The 23,670-nt window shown below is 40.2% G+C and overlaps 1 protein-coding gene across 2 annotated transcripts in view; it reads left to right on the top strand.

The window, feature by feature from the left end:
- Positions 1-23,670, top strand: part of LOC102300736 (contactin-4) — a 180,832-nt gene that overhangs the window by 46,725 nt on the left and 110,437 nt on the right. For both annotated transcript variants that reach the window (XM_005933441.3, XM_005933440.3), the window contains exons 3-4: positions 9,422-9,554; positions 16,325-16,500. In XM_005933441.3, the coding sequence (XP_005933503.1) occupies positions 9,422-9,554; positions 16,325-16,500 (309 nt within the window). The remainder of the gene's footprint in view (positions 1-9,421; positions 9,555-16,324; positions 16,501-23,670) is intronic.

The following is a 23,670-nucleotide window of genomic DNA, read 5'->3' as shown; positions in this document are numbered from 1 at the left end:
ATCTGCCAAATAAACAGAAAAAACAGGTGGAAATGTCTGTGCAGATGGTTTCGGTGATATTTTTGCAGCAGTCTTATACGCGACAGTTCCACTAATTTATGAGTAATAGAGATATAAATCTTCTCAGGGAAGAAGAAAGTGATGACAAAAGTGCTGTGTTGGGGGTTTTTTGTAGTTCGTGGATTTACAGAATCTCTGTAGTCACTCGAGGACACTAAATCATTTTCACAGCTGCATTTTTTTAAGTGTTTATTTATTTATTCATTTTTGTGTTTTAGTGAGCTAGTTTGGATAAAACAGAGCGACATTCTGAGTGTGGCACTTTCATTTTCTATCTTTGCAAAAACTTGAAATTACTATTGTAACTGTTGCTGATAATGGAAACAGCACAAGCTCTGTTAAGTGCGTTCCAATTGGAAAGCCCTTAACTCACTAAAATTGCAGTCAAAAATTGGCTTTCGAATGCAACCATTAAAGCTTTTGTGGTATTGTCTGTATTATCTTTTTCTGCAAATGGTATGCAGCTGCCTGTTTTCAAATAAGCACATTGCTATTTCATTTTGTTCAAGAATTTATGAGGTGACAGTGGACAAACTAGGCTGTTTGTAACCAAAATGTAAAACAAATTTGCCAGATGGGAATTGTTATGTCTTTGAATGACCTGAGTAGTTACGAAAGAATGATCAGGAAACAACTAACTCTTGCTAGAAATAATTAGAAGCGAAACATGAGCATGCATGTGGCTGTATTGTTGTTTTAAATCCTGTTTTGGTGAGATGCTGGTTAACAGTTGAGAGGCATTTCTGAGCAGCTCTCTGCTCTCTCTTCACAGAGCAGTCGTAAGTCATGATTACAGTTTTTAAATAGGAATTCAAGGCCTATATATGTCCAAGCCCTGTGACAATGGCTCCGACAGCGTCGGTAGCAGTATCAACAACTGCAGGCTTCATTTCTTGGAGATTTTACTGGAAGCTTTCTCTGTAATGCCTCACTTTCCAGACTCTGACAGGGGGTGACACCTTTAAATGTTGCATTCAGTTTTGCATAAAGAAAGAATAGTCCGGCCCACACTAAAATTAGCATTATGTCTGAATGCTTCTGGGGAATTGGAAGCAGACTTTGATGCTGTGAAAAGGTGAGGTATGCAGAGAAACATTGTCATGAATTAGATTGCCTATCGAGCAGTTCTTTGAATTATGCATCGCCTGTGCATGCAGTCCGATACAGCTCTGTCATTATTTCTACAGCACAATGCTGAAGATTCCTGTTGCTTAAAAGTTTGCCACAAATTAAATAAGTTTGATCTGCATCGTGACAGTTACACATACAAAATTATTTTTTCTACTCGATTTTAGGTTTTTTGGAGGGTTTCCATCAGTATTTGTGGAGATGATAAAGTGAAAAATATGACATTTCTTCTACAGTCAAACTAACTGTCAAACCCTTGTTTGTGATATTTTTTATGTGCAGAGGTGATCGGCATTACAGCCTTAAACCAAAAAGCAAGGCAGAAAATGGAGCTGTAAAAGATCGGAGCTATGATAAACAAGTCAACCACTGTACCCGAACCTCCTCACAATGATTCTGCCTTCAGTAAGTGAACAATGAGGAAAAACAGTCTGGACTGTTTGGATCCACGGAGGCACCCCCTGTAACAAATCCTCTGTCATCAAGTTGTAACACCAGTGGCATTATGTGGTCCAAAGGCTTGGCTAAGCTGGTGTTCAGTCATAGTACAAACTAAATCGTTATGGATGACTGATCTACGGGCAATCTGACAGCAGCGCTTTTAGAAAGGTCAAAGGCTGAAAATGATCGTTGGGATCTATTGTTCTGCTAAGTTTTAAAACAAAGTCAGCATAGCGTTAACAGCTGTAAAATTCAACTTTCAAACAATATTTGGACTCATAGGTGGCACGCAGTGTTCTGTGGATGGGAAAAAACATCTGTTAGCCTTGAATAACACATCGTCTCCACTTCACCTGGATCTCTACTGCTGTGCGTGGAAGAGCTGCCTGAGACACGCCTGCAGTGAAAGTCCAACGCTAGTCGTTTGATCACGAGTTATTTTGGTGTACACTCTTTTCTTCATCCTCCATCAGTCTTTACAGTTGTTGAATGTGGCGATGGAGCCCGTCCTAGCTGTTACCATCTACCTAGCTAACATAGTCTAACCTGATGTTCAGCTGTGAAGTTTTATAAATGTGCTGTTACTGGTACTGGACATATTTTATATTCCACAAATTATTATGTAAATTGTTATTATTATTGTGCCATGTGCCGCCTGTTGAAGAGAGATAGTTCTGGATTAAAAATTTCATATTAATGCATATGAGTCATATGATTAGAACTATGACTGGAAAGGACACACTACCCCCGCATACACTTGCCAATCCTACTAGTAGCCAAAAACATAACATAACAAGCCACTTGAAAAACTCTTCAGCAGTATTTAAAAAATTCTAATGATTTATAAAATTATGAATGCTGTATCTGTATCCCACCCACCACTAATGTCTAGTGCAGCCATTCCCAAAGTCAGTAGTGCTGCGATCCACTTCCCAAGGTGCCCACCCAGTCTTTCCTTTGCCCAAAAAGCAAAAGAAAGTCATGTATTTCCTTAAAAGTTGGTTTCAAATAACATAAACAGCACAGGCTATTGGCTCTAAATTGCTAATTCTACCCAGTCATATGAAAAGTGTTAAGGCCAATGTGTGACCGACCTGCCACTGGGACACAAACTTCAATACAAGAGCAACATAATATCCCAAACTAATCAACTCCTATTACCAGTATTAATTCACTGTTTATATAAATACATTTATATACTGTAAATCGGTAGTTGTACATACTTGTAAGCAAACAGTTATCATTGCAGCCCACCTGCAGTACCTTCACACCCCACTAGGGGGTCCTGGCCAACACTTTGGGAGACACTGGTTTAGTGTTTGTAATTTTGCTTTAATAATATCTTTTCTTACTCTTTATTCTATCAGTGAGCCTCATGCCTCTGATTCCTGGTAAACTTCACTTCAGCAGTGTTTTGGCTCATTGTCCTGTTGCTGCTGCAGAATGATGTATTAGTCATGCTGGTTACCTGTTGCCTTGAATTGTGAAGAAAATGACAAAAGTGACTTTTGTAAATATTCCCCCACATCATTATAACGTATAACACTTCAAATATCCGTACTCCTTTTCTGCATCTCTTAAAAATGGAACCAAAAAGCTTTCATTCTTGTCACATATCAAACCATCACACCAAAGTCTTTGGACTAATCTAATTTCGATTCCCTCTTCTTCTTGGCCCAATCAGTTATCTTCCTTCTATACGTCTCCCTGAGCAGTCGTTTTGCTGCACCAATTCAACTGTGAATACCTGATTCACATATTCTCCTTTGAACAGTTGAAAAGTGGTTATGTGAGCTCTAATCCAAGCTGTTGTTGTGGTTTCTGAGGCTGTAATTCTAACTTCTCCTCTGCAGGAGAGAAACCTCTTGGCCTTTTCTGGGCTGTACTCAAAAAAGCTTGTTTCATTACAGCCAGGAGTATCACAATATTCTTTTAAAAATGAAATATTGACATACATTTGAGGATAAGCTAGTGTTGTAAATAACTGTGTAATTGTGCCTAATACATGTATGTGTCCAGTTTAAATGAAATGTTAGCAGTGGTCCAGTGTTACCTTAGTTCAATCTCCTACATCTCCCACAGCTTAAGTTCATTAGTGCGATCACTTCCTGGTCGGGGAAGGCTCCAATGATTCAGTATTCTGCTTCACTCGGACAGGCATGGAAACTCAATAAGGAAGTGGGAAGGGAAAAAAAGATGTACTTGACTTCCTGATAATATATTAATGTCATCATCCAGCTCCAAGTCCCATACTTTTAGATGATGATTCAGCTGTATGCTGCAGTGTGTGTGAATGCTATAGAGCTCATTATCCACAACTTACAGCAGAAGATGAGAAGTGTCTGCTGTCCTCACTGTGCTGAGACCTAATCTCTACCCCATGTCATTAAATAATGCTCGATTTCATGTGATTTCACTGTAACTGCTTAGACATATATTGAGTCTCCTCTTACACAGTAATTCTATGTCACAGGTTGTAAGTCGGAACATCTTTTCTAAATTTGTCATGTAATGGGCTACAGGAGTATCTGTCTGCCAGAGTTAAGGCACGTAACATAATCACTACTTATATTCAGATTTAAGGTCATGTTATAACATTTTTCTTTATGTCAGGGAAACTAAATCTTTGGTTGCCATCAGTATGTGTGCTGCTTTAAGCACACAGGAGGCCTAAAATATGTGCGGGTTCTTATAGAACACTGTTGTACTCTACACTCACTTTATACAACATGCCTCATTCACACACCAGCCAGGGATCAAACCAGAGACGCATTTACTTTGTATTTAATGAAGGAGGTCAAGATGTACGGTAGATTCCTGCAGTGCAAGTTTGAAATGTTGTCACTGACCATTTCTTTATATTTATATTTGTTGTTGTTTTTTGATATATATATTATTTGAATAAAGTCAGGATTTGGTATGACCACTTTTATTCTTCAACAAAATTGTAAAGTCAAGTTTTCTTGCAAAAAGCTTTCCTGCCTGTCAAATTTCACATTTATCACTGGCTTTATATGCATTCAGCTGAATAGATGGGAACAAATTCAGCTAAAGAAATAGCAAGAAAGTGCCTAGGGATACCAATTATAATTAGTGTAAAAAAAAAATGGTGTAAAATGTGTAGACACACCTCTGGTTCATTCCTTTATTATGATTGAATAACTTGCAGGTCAGTGTTGGCTTAAGAACCAAACAAAACAACACTCCTCTGGAAACTTTTAGCCTGGAGACGTGTTGCTCAAGACCACAAATTACAACAAAGTACTTTTGCAGAGTACTAGAAGTAATGTCAGATACTGTTCAACTCTTTGAATCTTCACCCTGCCTGTCTCATAAACTGTCATGGTTTGTGCTGTGGCAGGCAGGATGAAGGACCCAAATGCAGGACTCGTACACAGAAAAGTAAACTCAAAGCAGCAGCTTTATTTGCTGGGAAAATCTCTAACACCGAATACAAGAAAACAAAACTAGAAACTGGAAACGTGAAACTCAAACTAGAAAACTAACAGAGAACTAGGAATTAGTCAGGAGCACAGAGGACACGTGCAGTACTGACTAGAGATGGCACGATACCACTTTTTTATGTCCGATACCGATTCCGATATCATAAATTTGGATATCTGCCGATACCGATATGAATCCGATATAGTGTTTTTTAATCAACAAAACTGTTTTTTAAATATCTTGCTGCATTTTGTATAAGTTCATACTCAAGTTTAAAACAACAACTACACTAAAGCTATTCTGTTATACCTGTATGCAAAAAAAAAATATTTCATAGTTCAGCAATACTGATCAATCTAATAAACTTAAACCTACACCATCCTCCCTATTCTGGTATTTTAAAGAGTACTTAGCATAAATATTAAGCAACCTAACTAATAGGGTTCCAACTCCCAGCAACAACAAAAATAAATAAATAAAAAATAGGGAACCACCCCTCACGCTCCACCTCATGATGCTTAATCGACGTAATCAACCTTAATTTGATGCAGTGTGAAAAAAAATGCACAGAAATCAATTATTTTTCAAGAAATATTAAATAGATTCAACATCTTTCTTCAACAAAATTGCAGACTGCACAGATGGTACCTTCCCAAAGGAAAAAGTACTATAGCTTACTAGGGTATATATATTAGACTTAATAGTTACTATATACAGTAATTGACTTCTATTCATTTTACATCAAATTAAAACTTTGGGTGTCAGATAATTATTTATTAAAAGCTAGACATTTTAAATGAGAATAAGAAAGAAAAGTATGTCTTTGTGCCCCCTTTTCCCTGTTAATGCCCTATCGGCCCCCCTGGCTAAACTTTGCTAGATCCGCCCCTGCACAGTTACCAGCCGTCAGCTACGTAGAAAAAGATCCTGGTGTAGAAAGTAATATTAAATAAATTCTAACAACAGCTTATCAAGCTTAAACGTGCTGCTGTTGTTCAGCCGCTGGTTTCCTCTTTCTGGTGCAAAGTGGGCCAAAAACAAACCAGAGAGATGGACTCGCGACAGAAAAGCCGATCAGCTGATCATTAAGCAGTTTCATGATTGAAGTAGCAGCAAGAAGAGGCAGTCGCTTGTTAAGCTTAACGCAGGAATGCTTTACAAACATTCAGAGATGGACTTACACACTTGCTTTACTTCTCTCGGGGATAACTTTGTCGGAGATGAAATGCCGGGTTGCTAGCGAAGCTCCACATGCTATCCAGACCACCGACAGGTCCCGCATGCCACAGCCGCTCTATCACGTGATGCATACTGCTCCGACGTGCTAACGTTCTGAGGCGAGTTACGGCGTGTTGCAAGTTTTGTGAGGTGCTTTCGTGATATTTAATGGATCGGATTACATTTTTTATTTTTCTCCGATATCCGATCCAGTAATTTAGGTCAGTATCGGACCGATACCGATACGTAATATCGGATCGGTCCATCTCTAGTACTGACAGGGTAAATGATGGTTAATGATGCAACAACAGACCGAGGAAAACACAGGGCTTAAATACACAAGGGAGTAACGAGGGAATTAGAAACAGCAGGGAAACACAGCAGGGACTAATCTAACATAATGAGACCGGGAGGAAGCAAAACTGAATACTAAGGAAAAGGAAGTATCAAAATAAAACAGGAAGACACACAGACCGAAACCCAGACTCAAGACATGCAAGCTTAACACAGGGACACGGGAACAGAGACTAAACAAAGACTAAGATAAACACTGAGGGAGGGAGAACTGAGATCAGTGAGAACATAAGAAATAAAGATAACAAAAACCATGAATAACAATAATCAAAGAATATTAATTCAGAACCTGAAACACAAATACTGTGACATAAACTGTTGTTGGTCCCATTCAATCATACGTATAGCACCTGTCACCACCACTTTTACATTCTTCCCCCGCTAAGGGTTGCTGTGGAGATGTAATCGCGTCATCTTCTCTATCAGCAAAACAGATAAAAGAACAATAGAAAAACGTTATAGACTGTGAAACTCAAGAGTGTCTGAATCACAGCACACATACACTACACAACACACAGACTGACTGACAGCTTTAAATCTGCCCCAAAATGCAACATGTTTGCTCTTAGCATGATTCATATTTCTTTGCTGATATCAAGACTTTAGTTAGATTGCCTGGATAATGATAGCTTAAGCATTAAACTTAAACTAAGAACCTTCATGGACATTTAAAGTATTAAAAACATAAGCAGAGTATAAGTAATTTCCACTTTATGTTGACCTGTGCTTAGTTTCTCTTGTGGTTTCTGAAAGTAAAAGAAAAAGAAAGCAAGGTTCAAGGCGGCAGCTAACATGTTTCACTTAATGGTTTGTATTTCCTTCCATTTTTCAAATATTAAGAAAATGCTACGTTATGTAGATATCTGCAGTGAAGTGTGAATCATGCATCAGAAGTAGTAATAAGAAGACTTAAATATAGCCCATTTTTCAACAACACTGAGGACTGAGCTACAAAAGTTCACCCGCTGTGTTCTTCTGTTTTTCTTTCTTTCTTTTTTAAAACTCTGTAATGTAGCTGTTTGTTTCTGTAAACATAACCGCTGTTTGTCTGTCAAACCACTTTTATGCCTGAACTACCAAACTACATGATAAAACTAGGTAAAGAGGCGGAGCTTAGGCCAAGGAAGAACCAATCTGTGTGACAGAATATTGAGCATTAGCTCGTGATCTCAGTTTCTTCATCTGTTTAGGAAGGTTTGGTTTCGGTTTTTTTTTTCTACATGCTGAACCCACAGTGACATTTTTTCCTCTGTCCTTCCCCTTAGCTCCAACCAGTTGTGGCAGGTGGCAGATCCCCCCCCCCCCCCCCCGAGCCTGGTTCTGCTCGATGTTTCTCCCTGTTAACCTGGAGTTTTTCGTTTTTCACGTTCACCAAATCGCTTGCTCGTGCCTAATTTTGGGGGTTTTCTCAGTATTATTGGAGGGTCTTAACCTCACAATATAAAGGTTGAGGTGTCAGTTACTGTGATTTGGTGCTATATAAGTAAAACTGAACTGAATTGAAATCTCTTTTGTGAGTTGGAAGGATTAAACACAAGAGCAGATACAGGATACCTGCCATATAAATTATAAAAGTACCAAGCACAGCTTACTCTCCCATGTTATGTTCTGATGCAACATAACATCAGAAACTGTATGTGTATTATAATGAAGCCTCTGGGCTGGACTGAGGGTCTTAGCAGGATGCTGGTCAGGGGGTCGCTTTAAAAACTGCAACCTCAAGACTCGCCTCGCTTCCAGCTCTTCACCAGTGTGAGGTTATGTTCCCTTCTCATTTATGTGCAACACTATATATCTGTTTCTTATTTGTCTTAACCTATTAATCGTGCATGCCTTTAAACACACACACACACACACACACACACATATATATATGTACACTCCCAACAGCACATCAGATGTGAAATACACCTCCATAATTTATCTCACAATTTTAGCCTTGTGTACCTTCATTGTAAATGTTTGATGTCACAAGCTGTTCTGCAGTCTGTCTTTTGTTTGGTTACAATATACAAATAAAAGAAAAGAAATTCCTTCAGCTACTCTACCAGCAACAGTGTTCAGGTTAAATGATTTTAGCGGCTATGAGCCCAGACGTCTAAAGAGAGACAGGCTTATAAATTAAAAATGATTTTCTTTGCTTTTAGAGGGTTTTTTTGTTTTGTTTTGTTTTGGGGTTTTTTACTTTTTTACAGAACCATTATTCTTTGCAATTTGGCAAAACATTCAATATAAAATAGCACCTCTCCATAAAAACCTGAGCTCACTGATATCAGATGGAACCGACTGATTCCGACTGACTTTGGTTGCGATTTGCAACAAAGAAATACGAATTGCTTTCCTCAAGCGGCCTTAACGGCTGCTTTAACGAAGTAACTAAGACTTCTTTTGTGCCATTTACAACAAAGAGAAACTGACTGATTGCACCTCTGCAGGGGTAAATGATCCTAACATCACTGGGCAAATAAATAAATTAACAAATAAAAATGAGTTGTCTGAAGCAAATGCAAACATTTTTCTCGATAATAGTCCAACATAAATCTATCCCTATACCCTATTACCACCTAAATAGAAGCTGAAGACACGTCTCACTTCAAATCATTCTTCCCTGTGCTCGGTGTCGTGACAGGCAGTTCAAATTGATATGTTTTTCCTGCTTTGTGGTTTTGCCCTCTCAAAGACTTAAAGCAGCAATAACCTGTTTCTGCCGCTGACTAATTGGCTGCTTGGCAAACAGGCTGGTGGATAAGTTTTGTCTTTCCTTGCTGTCCCACAGAGAGCAGCGTCCTACAGAGCCCCGTCTTTACCAAGCAGCCTGGCAGCATCGTGTATCCTGTGGAGAATGTGGAGAAAAACCGAGAGGTGGTGTTCAGCTGCGAGGCCGAGGGAAGCCCACCTCCCATGTACCGGTGAGTGCGTGACTGCAGTCCTTTATCTCTCTCTTCCTCCTCTCCCTGTTGATGCTGCATGCTTTTATACAAGTGATAGTCTCAATATCTTTCAATTTTTTTGACATCATGTCGCGGACAAATGTCTCCATTTTGTCTTCAGCAGTCCCCCGTCGCATTTTGGCAGCTGAAAATGCCACTGAGAGAGGACTGTGGCAAAACTCGTGTGCCCACAAATCCTGCAGCACACTTGCATTTCTGTACAGAACAGTCACCTGATTCTTTGCGCTAAAAGGCAGTTTGCTTTTTGTTAACACCTGTTATCTCCATGTCTCCCCTCTTCGTAGAACCGTTATTTAGTCTGTGGACATTTAATCTTTTTCCCTGATAATAATATATTTTTTACAGAAAGTGCAATATATCCTTCTTCTTACTGCTTTGAATCAAAGCTGTTTGTTTCTGGGGTAAATAGATGTGATGTTCAGGGTAGGAACCCATAAATAAAAAGAGAAAAAGGTCTAATCTCATATTTTGTCAATTTGGCAGTGATAGTGACGTCTTTTAAAAGTACAAATCAAATATCACACGTGACAAATTCCAAAGGCTCAACTGATGAGTAAATCATTACATGAGACTTATCCTCACACATTATCCTCACACATACATGTCGTCTGTGAACCAGAAAGCAGCAAATTTCTAATCAGCAAAGCCCGAAGTTGTTCCATTGACATTGAATTAGATTTGGCCATCGTGGATTCAGAACATGTTTAAACGCCTTACATGTTGAGCATATTCCTGATAGTTAAAAGACGTGTGCATACCTTGTACAGGTGTACAGATGTGGAACTCCAGCTGCTGTCCACTGTGAATGTAACCGCTCTTAGGATTACTCTCCTGATGCATCAACAACATAGTCTTGGTTCTGGTTCTACTTGTTCATCCATGAAAAATCAAGTCTAAGCTGATCAGGATCATAGGCATATATTACATAAATTCTGTTTTACGGTGGATTTTTCCTTCTACCCCCTGCCGGAAACATGTGTTGCCAATCTGTAGTCTGTGAATGCATGCTAATCTCCGCTTGCTCTCCTCTCAGACGTCTTCTCTCTGCTGCAGAGTTCACAGAGATCCCTGTTTTTATGTCTCTCTTTATTTCCTCCTCACCTCCACCATTAGTCTATTGAAAGGTTGTTTCGTTGTAAGTAAAAGTTGAAATCTATTGTATTTGCTGACTGAAATTACTGTAGAGCCATTTGGAAGCAGTAGTACATTTAATACTTGGGACTTAGCCAGCTTAGAGAATGACCTAATCAGCTGTTTCCTGTCAAGGTCGCTGTGTGGTCCTGTCAGAGCTGCCGCTGCCTCTTACAGACGTGTTGCAACACACACACAGACAGGAACTAAATCATACTCAAAGTTCATTAATTGCGTGTCACACAGCTGTAAACTCTGACAGCTCGTGCCGCAGTGTTTACATGGAGCAGAGACATGTGCACAGTGTTGTCTGCAGCAAATCCAGATGAAGAGGAGAGGAAGATTGTAGCTAATAAATCGAATTTCAGGCACTCAAGCGTGTGGTTAAACATGCCGATAATAATAATATAGCAACACAGCATTAATAATTCGACACTTCTCAAAAACAGACTTTCTTCCTTGTAAGAGTTAGATGAGAAAATTGACACGTCACTCTGCACTCTGGGTTCTAAAAGTGATATTTAAAGTATGAAAGAATAACTGCAACCCCAGCTGATTGAAATTCCTATTACACAGCATACTCGACAAAAAGACCTAAATCTTTATTAGTGATCCAGAAACTTAAACACTGCAAATAAATACAGCAGCTCCTTAACTTGGTGCATAAACACCGAAAATACAGCTAACCTGCTCTGTCTGACGCGAATGAAATACACCCATCATCAGCTGAGTCTATTGCACTAACTGCACCTACTCGTGCTGACAGACTGGTGCTTTTGCATGTACCTTATTACATTTGCAAGGTGAGTCTGCCCGTAAAAATAAATAAAAACCACCATTTAGCTAATCTCCCTTCAAGGCTGTAACCTTGTGCACAGCTGGACCCCTTTTCAATCACTCCACTTAGGTCCAGCTCTCCCGTGATTTAAAAAGGGACCTGATCTCGTACATAGAGCAGGCATTAACGTCTGTGCCAAACTGATCTGACTTAGACGTCAAGAATCATCACTGGCGATTACGGCTGGTTACAACCAGGAACATCGTTTTTAAGTTGAGGAACCAACACTGGCCAAGCCTGAAGCATTTTAAAAACATGAAGAGTGCAGAGCGGCACAAAAACTGACTTGACCAGATCAGCCACATATAAATCAGTTGTGGCATTTTTTGTGTTTTTCTTTTTTCTTTGAAGAACTTTCTGATTGAATATTGCTCCAAAAGAAAACACTGACTGGTTCAGTTTTTGGTAACAAGAGTAGAAATAAGCCGATGCAAAAGGGTTTGTAATGGAAATCCATCCTAGTCAAGGTTAACTTCTTGGCCATCTCACAGCCACAGCAGTAATGATGCCCTAACATCAAATCACGAGTAGTTCTAATTATACTTGCTGTTTCCTTAAATATTATAACTCACAATTTTTACTTCTGATGGAGTTTTTTATATTCTTTCTATATTCATAGACTATGTTGCTAATCTGAACACTTCCCCCATCACTTCAGCACAGTCACATGCTATTTTAAAGGCATGTCTCATGTCTTTCTGGATACTCATCTCCCTTTAGCTCACAGCAGTCACGCCTGTAATCAAGTCAGACAACCACTGACAAAGTTTCAAAGTCCGCTGACGTGTTGGCTTTTCTTGCTCGCGTCTGTGTGAGCTATGAATGAGCTACGAGTGTCATTAAGACGACGTTACTCCAGATTTTTGGCACTTTTATCAGGCCACATGACGGTTTTAAGACTAAAGTGAGGAAAGAAATGTCAGGGTAGCAGTATACATCACAGGTTAAATAAAATGAAACTAGAAAATCAATCAGCTCTTTGTCTTCCTTTTATCGAACACATTGATTGGCCTTAATATGACTGACTAGACTGACTGTGCGTCGATACAGTGCAGGCTATTTTTATAGTCTTACAATAAATCCCCCCTACCCAGACGTAAGTAGACGCCATATGCCTTGGTACACAAGACACTACACCTCTCATTGGAGCCATTTATATGACACAGCTGCCATCCTCCTTCTCACTGCCTGCAGAGACTCTGGGTTGCTGCCTAGCTTCAAAACACTGCTAAGCTATCTAACTAAAATCTTAAACTTTTGGTAGAATGGGGCTTTTTTTCTAAAGTTATATTGGTATGGCCTAAATACTCAGACTACCTGTTATGGACTGAGGGAAAAAGACACTTGAGTATTCAGGTGCTATTCTTTAGAGCCTAAAAAAGTGGAACACTGGACTTCTTTAGATCTTTGAAGATTTTTTGCCACTCCTTCAGGAAGCTTCTTCAGTTCTAGAACAATTCAGTTTTATTTATAAAGCACTGAATCACAACAACAGTCGCCTCAAGGGGATTTATATTGTAAGGTAGAGCCTACAATATTACATACAGAGAAAAACCCAACAATCATATGACCCCTTATGAGCAAGCACTTTGGCGACAGTGGGAAGGAAAAACTCCCTTTTAACAGGAAGAAACCTCCGGCAGAACCAGGCTCAGGGAGGCTCAGGTTGGGAACCGGTTGTTTTTCAAGCTCTCGAGACAACCATGACTCGGATGACTGAGAACCCACACAGAACATCCAGGTGCTGTAGCTTCCACCTCTAATATTCAAACTTTGGCCTCAATGCCTTCAAGTATATCACTGCTGGGCGCCCACGTAATTGCAGGCCAGCAGATAAGCGAGGTTCCCAGTGTCAATACCAAAGTGGTGTTCAGCTACAAACTCTCCTAGTCGTTCTGTGGTTTGACCTTTGCATAAACAGCCACAGAGGAATCAAATCTGGAGACTGCGTGGGCCGTGTTACAGTTCACCGAACAAAACAGAGAGCACCGTCCGATAAAGAACAGACTCACAACACCTTTTGAAAAAGCACATAAGCTAGTCAGGAGGTATTTAAAGCTCTGGAGCTCTGAATCACACGCAGGCATGTTTTCCTGTCATTTTTTTAAACACCTGTAAATTATTTATAGTTTACGCCACACCTCAGATGACGAGGAGATATTCTTTCCATTTCTAATCCAAGAGTGTGTACTTTAAAACTTTATAGTGTCCCACGGTGGTGTGATGTTTGCATGGCCGTAACACAAAGTAGTAATTTTTAAGCACTTTTAAGCACCAGGCTTAAGAAAAAGAACAGACCGCCTAACATTAACAGCCTCATAAGCCAGATGGTGTGGTATTATGCCACTGTGTGCACGGCCTGTTGTTACATGATTGGATAAAGCATGTGCCTAACAAATGGAACTGCTGTTGTGGCCTGCTTGCCATCATAAATCACTGTAAATAGAATTATTAATTGAGTTTACATGTGTTTGATGTAATCTGTTGCTCTGCTACCCGTGGAGGATACTCAGTGGCACCATGACGAGCGTCGTCTCTCCCGCCACGCTACCTTCTATCATGGTCCCCGCGCCGGCTTTATCTGGTGTTATACAGAAATATTTGAATATCCGCCACTTAACTGCTTTAAAGTTTAAAGTTCTAATTGGCTTAAAGTGACAAGAGCTGTCACAGGCCGTATAATTTGTCACAAAAGAACAACGGAGGCTTTGGGCGGGCAATTATCCTTAACTACTACTATGTTTAACGACCACACAACATGGCGCATTTAGGAATACACAATGTCTGCCTCTGACTGGGTAAATTCTTCATTTTCAACAAGAGACATGATTACTCACTCAGATACATCAAAACATTTTCCAGGCTCAATTAGCTATCCAGGCTAATGTTTTCGAAAGGCCCAGATAAAGCGGCGAATCGACGGCTGGCAGGGAAAATCTTTTGCAGCGTTTGGTTTTTCAAGCTGTCACCGATTAAGCCGTTTGACTGCAAATACAATGCCGAGCCTCTCCGAGCAATTACGACTGTGAAAAGGCTGCTTTCATATTTGATGGGATGCCTTTTCAACCTCACAGGAAGCCGCTATCAGAGGGCGATATTGAGGTTTTTGCCGCGTCGCCTCACACTGCCCACCCGTTCAGCTCCTGTTCCACTCGAAGGTGGGACTTAGCCGGGACATATTTATGTTGATTTTAGTTTGTTCCGCTTCAGCTGCAAATGAATCTCTGCTGTAGTCCTGTGAGACCGCAGCCGCCCCTCCTCAGGCTCTTCTCTATTGTGTGTAGTAACAAGGCTCTTGAGAATGTGCACTTACTTATGAGTGAACTGGAGGAGTGCCATGAAAGACCATTGTGCTACACATTTGGTCTATTAAAAGAATAAAAGTCTGCAGACGCTCTTTGTGAGTGCAGCAATGCCCCAGCCAACAACTATTCTGCTGTGGCTGTGTGTGTGTGTGTGTGTGTGTGTGTGTGTGTGTGTGTGTGTGTGTGTGTGTGTGTGTGTCTGTGTGTGTGTCTGTGTGTGTGTAGGCGGCTAAGGAGCACAACCCGACACTGTTTCTCATGTAAACAGCTCCTACTTGTTTCTTAAGGAAGCTCTGTACCTACAGGTGTCTTTGTCCAGGGGACCACATAAGTTGGATTTCCCTGCCACTGAAGGCAAACGAGTGTATTCTATAAGCCACATTATGCTACAAAAGACAATACAGCAAGAAAATTCCACAACGCCACTATCAGTGCTTTCTTAGAAAGGTTATTATGCCTCAAAGGCTCCAAATTGGCATAACAAGGAAAGTTAAGACAGTACCCCCAAACAGCTTTGTGCAACTTCTGTCTCTTGTACAAAAGGGGGCTTTAGCAAAGCCCCTTTTTTCACATCAAAGCTGCTTTCTTTTTTCAGCGGAAAACAATGCTCTGCTTTTCCAGCTGAATGGGAAATCGTTCAGAGAAACTTTTTTTTTTTTTAAATCAAAGCAAAAGAAATTTTAAAACTCCTCAAAGAAATAATCAGCTACAAAACCCCTCAAAGCCCAAATCAGATCCGGGTAGTCCATTATCCAATGCCATATTAAATCTTCTTTTCAGGCTTGTTTATCTGTGCTGTACCTTTTTACAGCTGAGATAGTTATACAACATCAATAACAAATGGCAATGTATGAGCTCGTTTCTCTGTCTGTTTTAGGTTTTCTTGCCTTGGTTGAAGCGAGTTATGGCTTGAAGCCATTTTTCTGAAATGACTGATTTTTCTCCCACCTGTGTTTCTTTAATAAGGTGCATCTGTGTGGAGAGATTGGAGAGTCTGTTGCCATTTTAAGTGAATTATACCCTTCGTTGGTCCCGCCCAGTCACCCACTCCTAACACCAATGATAATCAAGTGGAAGGGTCTAGAATGTACGAGTGTGAAGGCGAGCTTGCAGGCATCGTTTTAATTGTTGTACCATAATGATTAAGCAGGATTTTTATGCGGTCTGACTGGGGTCTGGCAAGATGGATGGCCTGAAATGCTATCTATTCTCAGGGAGTCAAGTCCTTGGCACCATAGTGGTTCACTGCTGCTTAGATTAACACTAAGCTGGAGGGCATGATTTCTGGGTCCTCTCCACCTTTCATTTCTCTCTTGTTGAAAAACAATCAAATATACAAGTCACGTTCTGCTTCTTCTTCTTGTGCTCTGGCGTACTTCCATTGCCCCAGTCTACACTGAACAGTGTTTAATTTGTTAAATTTACATGTTCATTTTTCTCTCTCTCTTTTTTAGATGGAGACTGAACGGCACGGAAATAAATCCCAAAACTGGATCTCACTACAGCCTTTCTGGGGGCAACCTCAGAATCAGCCATCTGAACAAAGACCAAGATGCTGGAACGTATCAGTGCCTCGCCTCCAACTCTTTCGGGACCATCGTTAGCCGAGAGGCCAGTCTAACCTTCGCATGTGAGTTTATTTTTTCTATTTTCTTTAGGCGAGCATTTGAGCCTTCTTGGCTTCCATTGGAGAAAAAAAAAGTAAAAATAGAGGGAGAAAGAGAAAAACATGTCAGTCACAAACAAGGATAACATAGTGGGCTGCTCTTCATGACATGTTTAACATGGAGAAAGTTATCTCTGAGGTGCTATTTGTGTGTTGACTGGCGTTTACTCTATAAATGGCTGCACAGTAGGCAAACAGCAAGCGCTAAACTCACTGCAGTGGAGGAGAAAGATCAAGGTTTTCCTCTGAGGTGTCTTGGAGTACAGGCACGGTGATGAAGTGGAAGGTTCGGGTCTTGGTTGTACGTTCTGCAGACTCAACTAAACTTCTTAGCCAAGTTTGAGCATTAACATTGGTTTTATGCTAATGGCTTATTAGCTAAGTGACCATTCAATCTCTTTTAACCCTCTATAGCCCAACAGCATTAGCATAAAGGTGCTTATTTATTTGTAATATTGTCAGAGTTAGTAATGTGGATCAGACATTAGACAACAGACCATCTCATACAAACCTAGATAACAGTACATAGTTGTTAGCTAAAAATTATGGCAGCTAATGCTACACTTGCGTGTCCTAGAAGTCACATTTACCCTCTGGTAAACAGTTCGTTAAACTTCATATGAGATTATTTACAAATTTCCTTAATCTGAAAAGGTTAGGTTTCTTCCACATCAAAGCAAAGTAAATTTCCAGTAAACTTCTAGCTAACATGAGCTAAGGAAAACAGTGGCAAAAACAGCTTAGCAACAGAAAAGTTCAGGATATGCTCACTCACTCACCTCAGTATCACTGTCATTGGTTAGATGTGAACTTCATCGAGTGATACTCAACTGTATCACAGGCCTGTCACAAAGTTTTATAGCCTCTTCAGAAACGCAGAGCAGCTGAAAGTAGCCATTAAGGAGCCCCAAGGGTTAGCTGATGAAACTTTACTTTCCGTTACTTCAGAGAACAAAAACAGCACACCCACTCATGAAGAAATGCAAAGTCAGCACCATCACTTTTGCAGATTAATGTTTTTTTAATGGCCCTATCATACTGATTTCCGACCAGGAGGACGACAGATTGTTTGATGGATCTTGATGAGTCTAACTGACAAGCCTCTGGACCTCATATTTCTAGCAGGACTGAGTCAATAAGTGCCTACTTTATGTGCCAGTTATTTGACAGGAGTAAATCATGACATTAAAGGCAAAAGAGTGATCACTAGCTCAGATTAGATTTTGAGGTTTGGTGTTTGGGGACAAGGCCACCAATGTGCCTCAGGCCATTTGTTTAGTTCCTTGGACCAGCAGGAGGTCAATCCGTGATCTGATTCTGCTGGTGAATTTCCACTATGATAGGATGACAGTTCCATCAATTGTCGGACTCTGACCTTACCAACCTGCAGTTGTTGTCACAGAGTCGGCGTGTGCGTGTATGACCGAATGTCATCTATCTTCTTTATTACTCTTGGTATAGCTTAATTAACTCCACTGCATGATTGAATGGTAAAGGTTCAAGCGAATAATTTAAAGGGCAACTGGTATTACTTTAGAGTGTCATGCAATTCTTTATAGAAATTCAAGGGAAGTAAAGGATATGAGTGAGGTCCTCCTGCAGACTCCTAGTCAGATGCACACAGTGCAGGTATAAGTTGTGTTTCAGCACCTAACAGCAATATTTTTTCCTCCACTAAAGGTCATGACCTTTTGATGGTAATTAGTTTTACGCATAATTTGACTGTGATTTTGACACAAGACAGGGTCTGAACTGACTCGCTCCTCTAATAAGCCCAGTGCTAATTGCACCCGTCAGAGCCAAAATGAGCGTAATCATTTGGAGCCATATAAATGCACATCTGCTACAATCAAAAAGGTCAAGAGTCAAGAGATTTAAAGTTTGCCCCATCTTCAGTGTAATCGTGCACTGTCATGAAAACATGTCCTTACTATAATTGATTTCCTGTGGAAAAAGATGGAGCATAACTAGAGTGTATACCGTAGAAAGAGGATGAAACTGTGAAGGAAACTTCAGCGCTGGGGACATGAAGGTAAAGGGAAGGAGTCCTATTGTTACTTACAGAAACAATAATAAAAACAATGTACTATAACACAAGTTTGTCCAATTTTTAAACCACATCTAAAAGCAATACAATCCAGGAACACTAGGCAGGCACACAAAGACTGAAAGAAACCATGCATGTATCAAGGTACAGGTGAAGTCAATCGTGACAATAACAAGGTTGAACAAAGAAAGGACGTAAAAAAGAAAGAGAAAGCCACAAGAGGAACTAACCTTCAAAATAAAGCAGGAATCAAATGAAATGAAAGACTACACTGAAAGAAAGAACTAGATTTGACACAGAGCAGTGAGAGACAGACTGGGGCAAAGCAAGGCACAAAGAAAATGAAACAACTTTCAAAAACAGCATGAGAAAAAAATTAGGATTGGAATAGAAACTACGGATAATTGCGAACAGCTAGTCATCCTGTTCATAACTGGAGGAACTTTCATTACATGCATAACTGTAGACGTAACTCAACAAAATATGTCATTTGAGGATTGGATGATATGCTGCATTTTTCATGTTAACAAACCTCACAAAAAGACCAAACAACTGATCCCACTAAAGGAAATGCTATCTTAAATGCTAGAGACCTTTTGTTTTCGCCACAGAGCATTCATTGTTTTCCACAGACTATTAAAAATACATCACTAAGTCACACAATTGCACATGGTGACACTTCTGTCATTACCACACACATACACGCTGCACAGTCGATACCACAGACACAGTAAATGCTCATTAGCGCACAGAATGCACATCAATTCAAACCTGGAAATATTCCACAACAACCACCCGGTACGTTTGTTTGAGTGAAGTTTAAATCTGCACTGACCAGCCTGTTAGAGAAATCACAGATGATTCACATAATGTGAATCAAAAATGTTTTTCATTGTAACCTAATTTTAGCGAACTACTGCAGAAATGGGAAATCTAAATATAAAAATAATTCAGGTAACGTGTGAGTGTCTGTAGCACGTAGTTTTTTCTGTGACCGAACCCAACCACATGACTGGCACAACTTTTACTTTGAAGGGAAACCATTCTCCAGTCTCCATTTGCAGGTTGCATTGCACCAGCAACCCTGAGGAACCGCTGTCAACCAGTTGGGGAATACACTTGTCACCCTAGCAACAGGTGACTGTGTTACTCCCAGTGTGGGAGACAAATCTCGGGCAATGTGCGCTTGACGTCATGTGAGAAACATCAATAGTTTACTCATGTGGCTCCATGCTGTAGTGGCTAACACATTTGACTTATGCACAGAAGGCCTCCTGTTTGGGATCAGAAGGAGGCGCAAACTCATTCTTAGCGTTAGTGGACCCCTAATGTGGGTCCCCAAGCCCAAGTGAATGGGAGGGTTGTATGGGGAAAGACCATTCAGCATAGTTTGTCATATTCTAAATACTACACAAACGTTTTAGCAAAAGCAAAATCTGCTTCTCAAAAAACAAATTAAGAGAACATTTAATTTATTTTTGGTGTGGGTTTGAATCCAGGCTTCAAAGGGAGTTTGGTTTCCACTGATCGCTGTCCCATCATTTTGATCTAAAAAAGTAAAAATGACAGTGCACGCCAGGAAAGATTTTCAACTTGAATATTTCACCCATCAAGATCTGATGTGTGATGTAAGTATTCCCTTAATGTTTCTGAGCAGTGCTTCTACCCCAAGGTCTACTTGAAGCGTGTGCTTTTTTTTTTCCTTCTTCTTTTTTGTGGAGCATTTATACATCACGGCCTCTCTCAGAGGATAGATGTTCAGCACTGTGCTTAAAACGCATTTTACATTTCAGCGTTCATGACCAACAGCAGGAAGTGAAACACAGGATAGAACAGGGTGTTAGGGTTTTGTTCGGTGCTACCGGTAACCATAGCGCTTTCACCGGCAGCAATGTCTTTTGCCTGCCCAGTGCTTTTCAACCACACATCACAAAAGAAGCTCATTTTTGTGTGCTTTTCTGCTTTGCGCTTATGAAAGAAGTATTTTGTTCCCTCCATTTGAACAATTGTATTTACCTCAGCATCTTGTTTTATCAGTCGATGGTAGTTCTCCTTCTGCTGTCTTGTCTTGTAAATGTCGGTCGACCAAACAAATGTAAACCAAAGTCACACTCACAGTTGCAAACACGTCAAACACTTTTTGTGTTATTGATCAATTACTAATCAACTGCTGCATATCTTTGTGGACTACAGTGATTTTTTTTTTTATTACATGCAAACGGTCATGGAATGGGAACTTTTCCATTTCCATTTAACTTTTCAGACTAGACCAGTTAATTAGGACATTTGTTGAAGACTGACAAAAGCGCGGGTCTGCCGGTACAGATATTTGGTGATGGGAGCCTCAATAAGCTGCTAGTTTCTCACAAAAGCAAATAAATCAGTGCCATAGTTAATTGTTTTGACTCAGTGTGAAGGTCAAAAGATATTTAATTTTGAGCCGGGTCTTAGAATTGATAATGAAATCCTGATAGTGAGTCGTTGTGAGCACAGGAAAGCGTTGTTGTTCGGTGAACATGCTCTGCCTTCTAATTCAGTCATTTATCTCCGGGTGTGAGGGATTTTTGCCTTTTCTTTAATTAAATAGGTATTAGTGGTGTCTTAATCTTGTTCCAGGTGAGTAATCTTTCTAAAAATCCATTATTGGTCTTGTTGAATTTAGATTGCATTGACACTTAAGACCTGTTTATAGGTCTGAACTTAAATCATACATTTCCATTTAAATTGTAATTCAAAAGTCGGGATTTGTATTTGCTAAAGTGTTATCTCCTTCCAGAGGTTGAGCATAGCATATATTGTGTAGAACAAGAGTAAACTGTACAGTGAGACTTGCTCACTTGAATGGTATTAATCAGTTAACATTTGTTAGTCTGCACGCTCCGTGACGCCTTCAAGGTTGTTCTTTGGAATTGGCGGAGCTCCAGATACTTCAGGATTCGTTTCCGTGTCACAAACTTTTGATGGATGACGGTAACCCTCGCAAGGGTTGTGGCTGTCTACCTCCCGAGGCAAGGATAACTGATGGCTAGTGGGCGCTCCCACTCAATACTTGCTGCCCTTGATTAGTATGTCTATTGATTCTGTATTGCTGATTATGTAAAAGATGTACACACATAATTCACACTGATGAACAGGCCGCATATTCAATAACAGAATGATAGTGTGGGCTTCTTATATGGGTGGCACTCTGAGGGCTGTGCGTTGAATGCAGTGACGAGCTCATTCACTGCTGAAGTTTCCGCGACCAGAGATGTCAAGAAGGTTGAGCTTTCAAGAAGAAAATAAAGTGTTGTATACTGAACTTTCCTTGAAACGCTATATATCCCATTTTGAGTAGGAGTGGATATTCACTTACTTATAAAGTATCTCATCAGAGTCAGAAAAGCTCATATTTTGCCAAGGACATAGGAGGGGTGGGAAATTCCTGATGTCACCGGAGTAGGCTTTAAATCCTTAAGGGGAAATATGAATACCTAATTTAAATGCAAATAAATCCTTTGGACTCCTCTCAGCTGAGTGATAATGTGGTGTGAGTATATTGACTTAGTTAATGAGGTGTAAATAGCTAATGGGTATGATCTAGCTTTTATGTTTTTTTATCCGCAGTACACTATCAACATATCACACTTGGGAACCTGCTATAAAGTGGAATAACTCACTCAGCATTTAATGTTTACCTCTTTAGCTGTCCAGCCTTTGAAATGGGGAAAACTTTTTTGATGATACATGCAGGGAATTGGCGGGGGGAGGGTCCTCAGCAAAGTCAGTGCGCCCCTAACCCTTTTAGAGCACACTACATTTTTGCTTTTTTACATTCCTAAATAATTGTTAAAGTGAAAGTACACCAGTACATAGATCACAGGTTTCAAAATGTACATATGATATAAAAAATGTACATGTTTAATATCATGATTGTGTACTATCCCATATCCTGTCATGGTCCTGGGTCTTTGACCCAGTGTTTTGAGTTTATTGTTATTATTTTCCAGTTTCTGCTGTTTTGTATTTGTTCGTAGGGTTTTGAGTTGGGTGTCTTTCCTCTGTGTCCTGTTCGTGTCCCCGAGTTGGTATTGTGAAACAGTCTGTGAGTTTCCTGTTTTACTTTGTAGGTTTGTGTCTCGTTATGCCCATTAGTTCCAGCTGTGTCCCCTCCTGTCTGCCAATTCCTGATTACCTGGTGTGTGTATTTGTACTGCGTGTCTGCCTGTGCTCCTCGTCGCGTCGTCTGTGTTTCTCCGTGAATCTTCTGTGTACTCTGCATTATTCCCTGTTTCACCGTGTCTCTCTGCTCCCCGCCCCGTGTCCTCCTTTTGTGTTAGTTTTCCCAGTTTAGGTTTATGTTCAGTTCTGCCCTCACCTCTGTTATTGTTCACTGTATATAAATCTCACTTGCACCTCCGCCATTGTCTGCTATTTTGATCCTCCTTCTCACCTCCACACGACTGCTGCCCGAGTCGTGACATATCCCAACAATGTAATGCTGTGTAAGAGGTCTTAATCGCAATAGTATGTATTAAACTAATGTTTAAATTGAGAAAATGTAAGAAAAAAAATGTGTCCAAAAAGCTGGAACATTTGCCTCTGTGTAGCAGCTTTGCTTCTTTTTGCCACAGTCTGTAAATATTTGGGAGCTGCAGAGAACATTTATTGGACTTTTTGGAGAGGAATGTTGTCCCATTGTTGTCTGATACAGTCCTCAATCTGCTCTGTTCTTTTTTTTATTTAATGATGCTCCAAATGTTTTCAGTTGGAGAATCGTCTCTATTGCAGGCCATTTAAGCACCTTGGCTCTTTTACTATGGTGCTTGTATAATAGATTAATTATGCAGTTTAGCATTGTTTTTGCTAAAATATTCAAGGCCCTCCCTCAAAAATACGTCATGTAGACGGGAGCAGCTGCTGCTCTAAAACCTTTCAGCATTGATGGTGCCTCTCCAGATATGCAACCTCCACCAGGGATGCACGCTTTTGAACTGAGTGATGATACAAAGCCAGATGCCCCCCTCTCCTCTTTAGTCCAGAGGTTTTTAAAAAGAATTTCAGTTCATTTCAGTTCAACAGACCCCAGAACAGTTTTTCACTTTGCC

The sequence above is a fragment of the Haplochromis burtoni genome, unplaced genomic scaffold, assembly GCF_018398535.1.
Source record: "Haplochromis burtoni strain Fernald_Lab_line unplaced genomic scaffold, NCSU_Asbu1 Contig_97, whole genome shotgun sequence".
NCBI classification, from domain to species: Eukaryota; Metazoa; Chordata; class Actinopteri; order Cichliformes; family Cichlidae; genus Haplochromis; species Haplochromis burtoni.
The sequence above is the reverse complement of the archived record's forward strand: the minus strand, read 5'-3'. Positions and strand labels throughout refer to the sequence as shown.